General features: G+C 44.7%; 1 protein-coding gene across 3 annotated transcripts in view; it reads right to left on the reverse strand.

Moving 5' to 3' along the window:
* LOC147435428 (pumilio homolog 1-like) overlaps nt 1-14,783 on the reverse strand; it is a 27,944-nt gene continuing 13,161 nt past the window's right edge. For 2 of the 3 annotated variants that reach the window (XM_086488489.1, XM_086488490.1), the window contains 6 exons: nt 2,714-2,821; nt 2,402-2,614; nt 2,184-2,294; nt 1,881-2,075; nt 637-811; nt 1-542 (listed from right to left, as the gene is read on the reverse strand). In XM_086488489.1, the coding sequence (XP_086344615.1) occupies nt 514-542; nt 637-811; nt 1,881-2,075; nt 2,184-2,294; nt 2,402-2,614; nt 2,714-2,821 (831 nt within the window). In that variant the 3' untranslated portion in view covers nt 1-513. Of the gene's footprint in view, nt 543-636; nt 812-1,880; nt 2,076-2,183; nt 2,305-2,401; nt 2,615-2,713; nt 2,822-14,783 lie in introns of those variants that run through there. The other variant, XR_015185082.1, reaches the window with a different exon arrangement.

The raw sequence follows: 14,783 nt of genomic DNA on the forward strand, positions 1-14,783 counted from the left end.
GATATGTACAAAAAACTCGTTGCATGCATGCAGAAATTTCAATCATACAAAAGTTACTGGAGTGGTAAAAGTCATATCATAAAAGCCTATGCTTCCTTCGCGGACACCGTTTCGAGTCTGTACAGCTAATCACAAATCCCAACTATCTGTACAATGCATCCATAGCCATGTTTTGCATGCCCACTACAAAGGCAGCAAATCTGACAGACAGGAAGGACTCAGAACATTCACTAAAGGATGAAATCCCACCCTCAGCTAACCTTGCTACATTTTACATGAGAACTGCCGTCCTAAAGAAAGATACATACCGATACAATCTGCAAAAGCACTCATCACTCGCACTTATTTTCTTCTACTTTACTTTGGTGTTGGGTTGTCGAAATTGCTTTGAGTTGAAGCTTCAATTTTTAACTGGGGAATCGAGAAGACTTGTAATGGCCACCACTCCCCTCCGGTATACTATGCACAAATTAGGTGAAACAACTTCAAAGGTAAGGTGTTCTGTTCAGTTGTTCAAGCTGATAGTTGGGCCCCTCGTCGTTCTGTAGCACTCTTCCAAGCAGATCAGTTAGATAAAACCTTACAGGACCAACACGCTTACGCTTACAAACCTTGAAACAAAACGATCCTGCTTACCTCCAGCAGCTACCAACTTCTCTACACGTGCCACAATATGCTTTCCATATGTATATTTCTTCAGAGCATGAAGGTGGACACGGATGCGAGATAGAAGAAGCTCCCGCTGCTGGTCGTCACATGTCTCTAGGACTTTCTGGACAACATAGTTGGCATACTGATCTTTCATCATTGCCTGCAATTCAAACAAGACAATCCCTGACAAAAAAGAACTTGCACAGTCTTGAAATATGGTACCCTGCTCCATTGCTATTGATACAAGCCAGATAGGGAAAAACGATAAACTCAAAAATTGCTTGGAACAAAGTACTCGTTCCTCAATTTTTCAAGCCAGTTCACAGTGCCTAGTCATATAAAATGTGGCAACGGATCTCAAACAGAAGTCTCTATGACTTTCTCGCCAACGTTGGAGTACTGTTCTTGCATCATTGCCTGTGATCCCAACAAGATACACCCTGATATTCACCACACACGTCTTACTGAAGTATAGTAATCCGTGGAAACTGATTGAGACCGTGAGATGATGAAAAAACAGAAACTCGACAATTGCTTGGAAGGAAAGCACCTCTGACTTGATGTCAATCACTCTTAGCTTGGGTTAAAAATACTCCATAAAAGTCGAGCATAAGCTGTCAAAGATCCTCAGGCTTCAAGGGAGAAATAAAGAGATCCTCTTGATCCACATACAATTGAAGGAGTAGCTGGAACTACTTGTACCTCAAAACCCCATCCGCATTTTCTAACAGACCCCTTCTAGCAGATTCAATACCCAACATTATAGTACCCTATTCGTGCCCCCGATGCGTGAGATAATGCAAACTGGATATAATTGCAAAACAAAAGACAAGATCATCTGTAACAGATCTTGGGTGCAATCACGAGGAATATACCCAAGCAGTACCACACCTTAAAAGAGTTATTTACGTGTCCATCACATTTACCAGCGACTATCATGAGGAACATACCCAAGGAGCTACAGAGCTTCAGCACCAGAGAAACGTTTAAGGTGGTCAGGCAAAAAAAAAAACTCCCTGCTACCGTCACTCAACCTGTTGTTACACCTTGGTAATGAAAAGCTTCAACTTCTTATCTCATTGTCACTCTTCACATCTTGAATCCTCATCAACAAAACTTAGAACAAGGTAATTCAAGCAACATGCTCATCAATTTTCTTTTTATCACGTGCAACTTTTAAGACAAAACTGTGTGAGCAAAACACCTCTCTCTTTTAAAGAAAGCACTACCTGCAGAGGCTCATTCTCATCCGTGTGACCAAGCATCTCACTAATCAAAATTTGTCTTTCTGTGGGACCTCCAAATTCTAAACATTTTTCGACTACATTTGAAGCGAACTTGTGTTGACTCATTTGTACAATCTGACCAGCTAGTTTCGTCATTATCTCACTCTTTTCATGGGGCTTCCCATGTTCCAGGACATGCTGTAATCAGAGATAACTTTTTGACTCAGATCTAGATGCATTCAACTTTTATAGCATGCCCCAAACAGGCACACAAAAGCTCCTACTTGTAAAACAGCCTTTACTGACCTGCACAACGTAGTTACCATACTGATCTTGGGCTAAATTACAAGCAGACCGCAGGATGTCTTCCATGATACCACCCTGTTTTTGCTCATCAGTACAGTGTTCCAGCACTCTCTGTTACCGACTAAACACAAGTCAGGCAGTATTATTATTTCGCACAGCTAGAGATAAATTGTAGAACCACTAAAAAATGGCAACAGTCATGAGAAAGTACACCCTGCCTGAATGACTCGGCAACCATAAGGATGTGTTGAGAGCATCACCACTTGTCCATAAAAAGCAGAGATGATGAATTGTATATGCTCAGGAGGAACACACTCAATACATTTTTGAATGACATGATTGCCATTTTGATCACGCACACATCGCATAACATGGCCATCAAGCTCTGAGACTATCAAAATTTGTTGCTCAAGACCAACAACTTCTAATGCCTGCAAAAAGGAAGCATAACACCAATAGTAAAACAGCCAGTAGGACGCACTTGAAGCCCATGGACGTTAAAACCTTGAGTGATATGTTCAAATAAGCACCTTCTGAATTACACGACAACCGTACATTTGAAGGCTGAGACTCAAAACATGGCCTATCAACTGTTTTGCAAGTTCCAACCTCTGCTCACGGCTTCCATGCTCAAAAAACTGCAATATAAGTCAAGCTTTAGAAGTAAACAATACATTCAAAACGAGCAAGGAAAAGGGGAGAAGACTAACGGATTTTTCAGTTGGAGCCTGGAAAGAAAAAGGGGAGGAGGGTCCATACGTACATACATATTCAATCAGTACCATAAAGTTGTATAGTACAAAGATCTACATGGGATTTTCTTTTCCTCTTTTTTTTTTGGGTATGGGGGCGCGGGCGGGGACCCGGGGGGGGGGGGGGAGGGGGGGGGGGGGTGTCACAAGGACATGGCAACTGCTAACCTTGGTTGTTGGTTTCTTTCCAATGATTTTTGTTTAATTTTTGAGCCCCTCTTTTTGAAGTTGCAAATGGTCGGACATTTTATGGCCAATGTGAACGGTAGTTTCACCCGCAGGCGGGAAGTTGGTCGCGGCACTGGAACTCGTGAAGTAAAAGGATGTCTAGGCTCAGTTCAAGATCATGTAGGTCCCCCCGTCGCACTTAGCAAGTTGGTGGATACTAGGAAGTGAACTCAATAAAGGCATAAAGTCACCAAAGGAAAGTATCCGACAGTTGGGCCACATTGCATTATTGGATGCGGTCCCAATGGGGATAGATGGTCAAAAGACCAGTGGGAGCCCAACGGAAGCATCTCCTAAAAATTAGGGAGCTGCCATTTTGGGCCATGAAATCTGTTCGCACCATTAGCTTCAAAATGACAAGGGGAACATTTTATTACTTTGCTGCGAAGTCAACTGATGCACCAGTTGAGAGATTTTTAAGCAGGAAGCCCAATGCGGGGAAATTGCATGTATGAGTGCCAAGTGGCACTTTTTTGGCCAATTTACCAAGTCTAGGTGAACAGAACTCATAACTAACTTTTTGGTGCACTTTTGGAGGCTGATATCAAACTGTGATTTTCAACCATTTGTCTCCATTTTTTAGCTTCCCGTAACTTTACCTAGGAACAAGGAGCTCATTTTCAGCATTGAGAGGCATCGGATGCATGTTTACAGGGTTGTTTTGCTACGTTTTCAACAATACGCAGGTTTTGGCAGACATGGAAATCTTCCCCTTTTTGCATCAATTTGTTCACAGATGCATTACAGGTCAAGGGCAGAAGAGGGGGCGCTCGATTTATGCTTGGGGGATGCTTCATTGAGAACCGGTCACAGGTTAAGAGCTATGGAGTGCTTTCTTTCTCTCTCATGTACAATGTGGTGCTAGGAGTGATGCCATGCACGCTACACACTGCTCTCTCTCTCCCCTACGTGCAATTATGTGATGCCCCACTAGAGGGCTCTTCATTTGACTGATGTACAGTTGTGTGGGTTCATGCTTTTGTGCGGAGGCAAGAGCCTCCTTGAGCAGGAACAGGGGTAGCTAACTGCTACTCCAAAGCAGGCACCAGTGAGGGTCATAACCTCACCATACAGGTGCGTTTTCAGTGCTGTGTATGCGCTGTAAATTTACTGTTTTTCAGCCATATGGACGCTAGAACCATTGGGAATAGTGCCCCACTGGCAGAGGACAATTAGGGGACTGTTTGGAACTGAAAACAGGGCAAAAATCAGTAAATACAGCATGCTGAATTCACTCTTTTTGGGCAGGAATCAGAGGGTTTATGCCAGTGGAAGTGAGTTCTAATAGGGGAATTAGTTTCGCGCAAGTTTTGGGGCTGTTATGTTGCCAAAATTTGGCCAAAACTGGTGGTATCTAGCTCGATACAAATAAAGGATTCCCAGGACTCTTCTTTGTAATTTACCCTCCTAAAGAATAAAGAAATACCGAAAGGGGGGCCAATTTTGGGGCCTACAAGTTGTCGGCGTCTGCTCGAAGCATTCTAGCTTCGGAGCCGTGTGTGTGCATAAGTGTTAATTCCCGTCGCAGGTTCCCTTTGTAAAGTGCACTGTTGTGTGTGTCTAAAGTAAAGAATTTCGAGTGAAAGCCAAAGCCTACTGCCCCACGGGCCGGTTTCAAGGTTCCATTGTCGGGACATCATTCACTTTTTCCTCAAGAAGTGAGCCTCGGTTATTTTGGGTAAAGACACAGAGTACAAGAACGCAGGACTATACTATGGTCGACAAAGGGAAGGGCATTATGGAAGAGGGTTCCTCTTCGCAAGACAAACAAGAAATTCCGCATGCTCGCCCTGCCAAAAAGTGGTCAAATTAGGGTTGATTTTTTGTTATGTTTTTAGGGTTTGCAAGTATGAACCAAGATGAGATAGGGAGAGGTCTTACGGTGGTAGATTGGCCACTAGATCTCCTGCGGGGGTGATGTGGGTCTGCTAAGTGGCACGCTGCTCGCCGATTCTCTGGGGCAATTGCTTGGATTCTTTGACGCATTGGTAAATCATCTTGAAATTTGAGCTTACTTGGTCGTAGGTAGTACCCTACAGTGTTGTGGAATTATGCTCGGTTGCAGAGGCAATGTCAGGTGCCGCAAAAGAGAATAAGGATTTTGCTTGGATCTAGTACTCCGCACACAAACACAAGGAACACTTTATTTCACTTGAAAGAACTGAACTGAACTGAAAGAAAGAGAGACGACGAGAGAGAGAAAAGAGACGACACGGGGATGTCGGGTCCCAACCCTCAAGGGCCCCCTTGCTCTATTGCCAAAGCAAGTACTTTCTTTATTCTTGCACAATGTTGCTACAATGACTAAATGCTGAGATGCTAATGCTAATGGGTATTGATGCTACCGATGTTGGGTACTGAGGTACTAAAGGGGTACTGAGGTACTGAAGGGGACTATGTCGAAGACGATGATGTCGACGACGCATACTGCAGGTTCTATGTCGAAGATGGGGAGGTCGACGACGAGGTCTATGTCGAAGACAAGGTACTAAGGGTCTTTGTCGACGACGATGGTGACTGTGACGATGACGACGATGATGTCGTCGCTAAGTCCGGGACTCAGACGATGATAGGGATCTGCGATGATGATGGCGATGGTGTCGTCGTCAAGATAGGGAATTCGACGACGATGACAATGGCGACGACGACGCCGTCAAGGCTGAAAACTAAAAACACTGGGCTGTCTACTGAAATCTGAAAACGTCAGGCTGATCTGGGTCTTCTTCTTCTTGAGAAAATGCTAGGGCTCCTGATGAGGTGCTACCTGCCTGCTGGGTGTCTGCCTCCTTGTGTCCCTGCTTCTTATGCTTCTATTGAGTGCCCAATGGGTTTCTTTGATAGATCTTTAGCAATTTGCCCTACCTACTTTTCCAACAAACTTACAAAAAGAATTCCAAAAGTCACTTTTAATAAAATAACTTATAAGAGGTGGTTCACGCGGTAAAATGCGTGCATGATGAAATGACTGTTCTTGTGCAAGAGAGGGTATGCATCTATGAGACCGGCCTAGACATGCACGTCCAGCTAGAGGCTCACAAAGGTGTCAGGCTCATTCCTAAGCTAAGACTCATGCTAGACTATGGTAGAAGCGTGTCCACGTGGCGCAGGTGAAGTGGGCACGTGACAGGCAAGAGCCTCTTGTACAGGTAAAAAGTTAAGGGACACGTTGCAAGATGCTATGTGGTGAAGCTCAACAACTATCCACCTATGGATGGAAAGTGGATGAAAGAGCATGAACTGTCAGGTCACCAAATGTATTGTAGCTTTACCTTGAGGTCTTTGGGTTACAGCCTACTTATGCCCCAACCCAACGTGTCCAAGGAGGGGTAAGGATAGAGCTAGCACATCAAATCTACTCATGGATTCAGTGCAATAGCAGTGTAAAGTTTGACAAAAGTATGAAGGTTTCATTAAGTCATTTGTACACATGTTTTGACAGTCTTTCTTGCGGATACATGCGATGATAAAAGAGTGCTAACAACACAAGATCATCAGTGGCATGTATTTATGGTATGCAATCAAGGACGTTTGCGATTTCAAGAGGGGGGTATGTCACGAGGACGTGGCAACTCCTAACCTTAGTTGTTGGTTTCTTTCCAATGATTTTTGTTTAATTTTTGAGACCCCATTGTATGGCCAATGTGAACGGTAGTTTCACCTGCAGACGGGAAGTTGGTCGCAGCACTGGAACTCGTGAAGTAAAGGATGTCTAGGCTCAATTCAAGATCATGTAGGTCCCCCCGTCGCACTTAGCAAGTTGGTGGATACTTGGAGGTGAACTCAATTAAGGCATAAAGTCAGCAAAGGAAAGTATCTGACAGTTGGGCCACATTGCATTTTTGGATGCGGTCCCAATGGGGATAGATGGTCAGAAGACCAGTGGGAGCCCAACGGAAGCATCTCCTAAAAATTAGGGAACTGCTATTTTGGGCCATGAAATCTGTTCGCATCATTAGCTTCAGAATGACAAGGGGAACATTTTATTACTTTGCTGCAAAGTCAACTGATGCACCAGTTGAGAGATTTTTAAGCAGGAAGCCCAATGCGGGGAAATTGTATGTATGAGTGCCAAGTGGCACTTTTTTGGCCAATTTACCAAGTCTAGGTGAACAGAACTCGTAACTAACTTTTTGGTGCACTTTTGGAGGCTGATAACTCTGATTTTCAATCATTTCTCTCCATTTTTGAGCTTCCCATGACTTTACCTAGGACCAAGGAGCTCATTTTCAACATTGGAAGGCATCAGATGCGTGTTTAAAGGGCTGTTTTGCTGCGTTTTCAGTGATACGCAAGTTTTGGCAAACATGAAAATCTTCCCCTTTTTGCATCTATTTGTTCACAAATGCATTACACGTCAAGGGCAGAAGAGAGGCGCTCGATTTATGCTTGGGGGATGCTTCATTGAGAACCGGTCACAGGTTAAGAGCTATGGAGTGCTTTCTCTCTCTCATGTACAGTGTGGTGCTAGGAGTGATGCCATGCACACTACACACTGCTCTCTCTCTCCCCTACATGCAGTTATGTGATGCCCCACAAGAGGGCTCTTCATTTGACTGATGCACAGCTTTGTGGATTCATGCTTTTGTGCTGAGGCAAGAGCCTCCTTGAGCAGGAACAGGGATAGCTAACTGCTACTCCAAAGCAGGCACCGGTGAGGGTCATAACCTCACCGTACAGGTGCGTTTTCAGCGCTGTGTATGTGCTGTAAATTTACTGTTTTTCAGCCATACGGACGCCAGAACCATTGGGAATAGTGCCCCACTAGCAGAGGACAGTTAGGAGACTGTTTGGGGCTGAAAACAGGGCAAAAACCAGTAAATACAGCGTGCTGAATTTACTGTTTTTGGGCAGGAATCAAAGGGTTTATGCCAATGGAAGTGAGTTCTAGTAGGGGAATTGGTTTCGCGCAAGTTTTGTGGCTGTTATGTTGCCGAAATTTGGCCAAAATTCGTGGTATCTAGCTCGATACAGATAAAGGATTCCCAGGACTCTTCTTTGTAATTTACCCTCCTAAAGAATAGAGAAATACCAAGAGGGGCTTGGGGCCTACAAGTTGTCGGCGTCTGCTCGAAGCGTTCTAGCTTCGGAGCCGTGTGTGTGCATAAGTGTTAATTCCTGTCGCGTAGGTTTCCTTTGAAAAGTGATCTGTGTGTGTGTGTGTCTAAAGTAAAGAATTCCGGGTGAAAGCCAAAGCCTACTGAAACCGGCCTGTTCAATCCAAAAAGGGCGGTAGACTTTACTTTAAACCTTGATTTAGCTTTCACCCATTATTAGTCGTCTATTTTACGTGTACTTTCAAGACACAACAAAGGGGAGAGGGATATAGGCTGCTAGATTGCACCTGTATGAGTACACCGACACCAGATTGGCCCCTAACTTAGGCGCCCCTTTCGGTATTTCTTTATTGTTCAAAAGAGGGAATAAACGTTGTGGATCCCTACAAGCTGCCCCGCACAAACTCGGCTGAATTTCCACTGTTCCAGCCCGATTTTGGCAACATAACTATACTAGGACACTTCACAATCAATATTCCCACGCATTGACTGACCTTCCCGACGCATACGGGCACTTTGCAAAACCTGGCGAGAATCTGCAGCACGCTGAATTCTCTGTTTTCAGCCCTGAAAATGCGCCAGATCGCCTGTACAGCGGTCCCCTTGCGTCCCCGCACCTCCTGGGGGTACTAGGGTCCGTTCAGGGCCAAAACACGTTCAGGGCCAAAACCCTAAACCTGCAAAAATACACAGCAGGCTGTAATTTACTGTTTCGGGCTCCGTTTCGCGTGCCGATCACATCCGTAGCAAGTCCTCGAGCTCCCGCACCTGTAGGGCTACTTGCCCTTTGAATCGGACGAGATTTTTGGCGTGAAACCTCTCCGAGTTCACCTATACCTGCGGGGGGATTAGCCGCTAGCTAATTCAATACCTGTGCAAGAGGCTCTTGCCTCGGCAATCGCGCATGAACCCACACAACTGTACATTGGTCAAATGAAGAGCCCACTAGTGGGGCATAACATACTGCCATAGGGGAGAGAGAGAGAGAGAGCAGTGCGTAGCGTGCAGGGCATCACTCCTGGCACCGCACTGTGCATAAGAGACAAAGCAAGCACTCCATAGCTCTCAACCTCTGACAAAATCTGAAAATGAGCCTCTCCCAGCTTAAAATTCAGCGCCCCCTTCTCTTGCATGAGGAAAGTGCACCAGAAGGTGCCACTTGACACATTTATAAGCATTTTCTTGTTTCGGGGTTGCCCCCTAAAAATCTCCCAACCGGTTGCCCAGTTGACTTCACGGCAGAGTAAGAAAATGTTCCCCTTGTCATTCCGGAGGTAATGACGCAAACACATTTTCAGGGCCCAAAATCCCTAAATTTTAGGAGATGCTGCCATTGTATCTTTCTAGGTAATCCGACCCTCTTTGTACACTGTGGCCACATCCAGAACTGAAGTGTAGCCTCTGTAGCAAAGGATTCCACTTTGGCTAGTCAATGACCCCACTTTGGCTAACCATAGTCCTTGTCCAACCTTAGTGCTCTCTTGCCCTCAAACCTGGACTCCCTATGGACAGTTCCACACTAAAAATCTCCCAACCGGTTGCCCAGTTGACTTCACGGCAGAGTAAAAAAATGTTCCCCTTGTCATTCCGGAGGTAATGACGCAAACACATTTTCAGGGCCCAAAATAGCAGTTCCCTAAATTTTAGGAGATGCTGCCATTGTATCTTTCTAGGTAATCCGACCCTCTTTGTACATTGTGGCCACATCCAGAACTGAAGTGTAGCCTCTGTAGCAAAGGATTCCACTTTGGCTAGTTAATGACCCCACTTTGGCTAACCATAGTCCTTGTCCAACCTTAGTGCTCTCTTGCCCTCAAACCTGGACTCCCTCTGGACAGTTCCACACTAGCTATGCAATGCACGGCAGTTAGATTTCCCGAGGGGTGTTTCCAAAAAGTGAAAGTAAATAGATAATAAGAAAGAAATCAACAAAAAGGATAGATAGTAGTCACACGTTGGTGACATACCCCCCTCTTGAAATCTCAAACGTCCTCGTTTGCATCTATGTCGTACATGCTCACAGTCAACACTGATGTATTCAACACCTGTCGACACATGTACGACACATACATGCTCATTGTCAACCCTCGTGTATTTAACACCTTGTCGACACATGTATTGCCTGCGTGTGAACCCTGTCCCAATGACATAGTGGTAGCTTCGCACTCTGCCATTGCTTTGAGTCACTAACTTTCCAATGACAAAATGGTAGCTTCACATTTTGCCACTGTCTTATAGTACACGTTGGATCCCATAACACTTTCGAGCATACCCAAACCGACAATTTAAGAATGCAGTTACACATGTACTCTTTAATAGAAGCAATTACTGTATTCTTGATAAACTGACAAGAGATACTCACTTCTATAGCACTAAGCAAACTTTTGGACATTCCATAAGAGCAATTGCCAAACCGACAATTTGTACAGCTCTAACATTCATGTAACAGGTATTTCATTTGAGCTCACTTTAAATACCATGTACATCATTTGTTTCAGAAGCCATTGTCACACTGACAATCCATGTAGCTTTGAAACTCAAAGGGTCAAGGTAGGTTGCAAACCGAAGGCTTCAAGGTAAAGTGATAACACAGTTGATGACTCTGCAAGTTCACCTTCTTCCATCCACTTAGCATCCATTGGTGGATAGTTTATGAACTTTACCAAGTAACGCCTAGCAACCTTGCCTTTCACTTTCCTTTCTTTGTGTGCCAAAATCTGTTCAAGGACCAAGATCCCGTCAAGTTCCTCGACTTCCGGCTGATCTTCAGCTGGCATATCTTCTGGCACATCACCCACATAGGGTCTGAGAAGACTCACATGAAACGCATTGTGAATCTTCCAACTGTCAAGCAATTTCAGCCTATATGCAACATCACTGATTATGTCGCACACTTGAAAAGGCCCATAGTAACGCATGCTGAGCTTTGGAAACAATCTTTCCTTGCCCTTCATCTTCTTTAACCTTGCCTTTTCAAAGCGTAAAAGCACCCAATCACCAAGTGAATATACCACTTCACGACGGTGACGATCAGCTGCTTTCTTTTGCTTTGCCTGAGTCTTCTCTAAGGCCACTTTGACCTTCTTGTACATTTCATCCATGTCCTGAACATACTTATCTGCTTCAAATATCTTGTCCTTTGTGTGTAGTATGGGAGGAACTTTCTTGCCACCTTCAACTATCTCAACAGGTGCCTTGCCAGTTGATGAATGCACTGTATTATTGTATGCATACTCCACCAATGGCAAATACTGCTCCCACTTTCCTTTATGCTTTGACACATAGCACTTCAGCAGATCTAGGAGAGTTTGCCTCTTCTGACTGTGCCCATATTCTCAAACAAGCCTCTCCAGAACAAACTTGTCATGCGTGGATCACGGTCGCTAACAATCGACTGTGGCATGCCATGATACTTGAAAATATTGCTCATAAACAAGCATGCCATCTGATCTGGTTTTATCTTCTTCCTGACAGGAATAAAATGAGCCTGTTTGCTAAATCTGCAAATAATGGTCCAAATACCATCGTTTCCTATCTACGTTCTCGGAAGATCAAAGATAAAATCCATAGCAATACTTTCCCATGGTTTATCTGGAATAGGTAGTGGTTGCAATAACCCTGGTGCCTTTTGCCTGTCAAACTTGACCTTCTGGCAAATTAGGCATTCTCGCACAAAGGCATCCACATCCCTTCTCAATGTAGGCCAATAGAAGAATGTCTCAACCGCTTTAACTGTAGCATCGATACCACGATGCCCTGCATACGGTGGGACATGACTCTCTTCCATCACTTTGCGTCGCAATGGCTTTGTGACACACAATCTACCATGCATCATCATGAACCCGTCTTTAAGAAGATAGTGTTCATGACGTTGTCCTTGCATTAGCTGCTCGAAGACCCTTGCAAAATCTTCATCATTTTCATACTGTTCTCTCATATCATCAAGTGCATGATGATAAGGAATTGACACAGCTGAAATTTGTGGCTTCCTTGACAAGGCATCAACCACAACGTTCTTCTTGCCTTCCACATGCACAATCTGAAAATGGAACATGGACAAGATATTTGCCCATCGCATATGCTTCTCAGATAACTTTGTCTGTGTCAAGAAGTATCGCAAGGTCTGATGGTCCGTTTGGACAACGAAATCTGCACCTAGCAGGTAGTGTTTCCAACTTAAGAGCGCATGAATCACAGCCAGTAACTCTTTCTCATAGACCTGCATGGTCATCTTTGGCCCTTGCAAAATTCTGCTCTCATAGGCTACTACCCTGCCATCTTGCATTAGCATTGCACCAATGCTACTACCACAGGCATCACACTGGACCACAAATGACTTCCTAAGATCTGGCAACACAATGACTGGATCTGAAGTCATCTTTTCTTTTAAGAGATTAAAAGCTGAAATCTCTTTCTATGTCCATCTAAAGGTGACTGCCTTCTTTTGAAGAGCATGTAAAGGTGAAGCAATCTCAGCGAAATTTCGGATAAACCTTCTGTAATAGGAGCATAGTCCCAAGAAGCTTCGGACATCATGCACCGTCTTCAAATCTGGCCATGACTTGATCGCTTCAACTTTTGCAGGATCCATTCTGACACCATCCTTTGAGACAATGTGTCCGAGAAAATGAATCTCTTCCAGAAAAAATTCACTTTTCTTTGCATTGATGAGCAATCTATGACTGCGTAACTCTTTGAACACAATGGCCAAGTGATGCCTATGCTCCTCTTCATTCTTTGAGTAGACTATCATGTCATCAAAGAATGTACCAACAAACTGCTGAATCAGCTGGCCTTTGCTTTGTAGGACAATTGTAAGCAATGTGGCCAGGCTGCTCACATATAAAGCATTTGTTCTTTGACCTCAGGACCTTCTTTTGCTCTTCAGACTTGGGAGGAAAACGTCTTTTCCATTTCTTCGCTGGTCCCTTTTCTGATTCAACCGAAGCTTTGCCTTTTCCTGCGTTGGCTGGCTCCTGAGTCACTTTAGGAACCTCCTTGGAAACATACTTCTTCGCTGAATTTTTCTTGGCTGATCCTTCCTTGACGCCAGTATTGAATTCACAATCTTCTCCCTTGAGCAAACCATTGCCAGTGTTTGCTACCTCGATGAGCTGCGTCAAAGTAGTGACTTTGGTCTTCGTGCAGTATTTTCTCAATCCTTTGGGTAGGCCATAACAATATTTTTCAATCTGTTCTGTCAATGGCACAAACCTATAGGAAGTTACTGGAAGTAGAGCTTTCCAAAACTTCCGATTGTAGTCATCCAGATTCTTGCAAGTAGCAGCATTAAGCTGATGCCGTTCTGTCATGACATCTGCTTCAAAGTCATCAGATAACCATGCTGCTCCAAAAATCTGCTTGAAGTAAATCCATGTGGACGGAGCTGCCCTTGAAGCAATAAAGTTGTCCACCATTGTCCCGCATTCCCTGTCAAGAAAGTGGCTGCCTTGCGGACCTTTGAAGCCTCTGTAAAGTTTCCCCCTGCATAGGCCTTGTCAAACTGCTGGAGGAATGAGAGAGCCTTCTTCCTGTCATCAAACCCTGTAAAGGTCGTGAATGACACACCTTTGCCACCTTCTTTGTACGGAGTTGGCCTCTCCAGCGGCGTTAAATTGTCATATGGAAGTGACTGAAACATGGGAACACTGTTAGGGTTCATTTGTGTTCCCTGACCGCAATTAAGTTGACCTGGAAACGCCACATTTGGCTGCTGATTTGTAATTCCAGCCATACCAAAATTTGCATGTGGCATTCCAAATTGGCCCTGAGTGCTCTGAAACCCTGGTAGCATGCCCGTGACACCATACATGGGGTTAGGCATCATCGTTTGAGCACCCCCGAACACTGTTCCTAGCGTGTAAAATTGATTTCCAGGTGCATGACCAGCCATGCCAAAATTTGTATGTGGCATTCCAAATTGGCCCTGAGTGCTCTGAAACCCTGGTAGCATGCCCGTGACACCATACATGGGGTTAGGCATCATCGTTTGAGCACCCCCGAACACTGTTCCTGGCGTGTAAAATTGATTTCCAGGTGCATGACCAGCCATGCTCTGGAATATCGATCCACCTCCAAAATAGCCAGGGTGTACTGAAGGTGGTGGGAAGACCTGTTGCATAGCCTGTAGGTTGCTTCCTTGCCCATTAGAACCAGCTATAGGCTGCTGAAAAGTGGCTAGCTGAACAGGTAGAGCTTGAAATACTGGCATCTCAGCCACCTGTTCTTGCACCTTAGGCACAGGTTGTGGAGACTGCATGTTCTCCGTCAAGTGTACAGGTGTTTCCATTGACTGAGCAATATGAATCACCTCTGCTCGAGCCTTAACAGACTTTTGAATATGATCCAGTGACCCAACTTGCTGAGACGGAACAGGAGGCTGCAGAAAGGCTAAAAACCTCGGGTTCTGCATTACTTGTGTAAACATAGCCACAACCGTAGCCAACTAGGTCCTGAATATATCATCATCCGTCTGTGGTGGTCTTGAGGACTCACCCACTTCATGTGTCTGTTGACCCTGTGAAGAGGAAACCTCTTCAGTCACATCATCTGGTCTGTCAGCCATA

Source organism: Adiantum capillus-veneris, chromosome 18, assembly GCF_014529385.1.
Source record: "Adiantum capillus-veneris isolate H3 chromosome 18, ASM1452938v2, whole genome shotgun sequence".
Lineage (NCBI taxonomy): Eukaryota > Viridiplantae > Streptophyta > Polypodiopsida > Polypodiales > Pteridaceae > Adiantum > Adiantum capillus-veneris.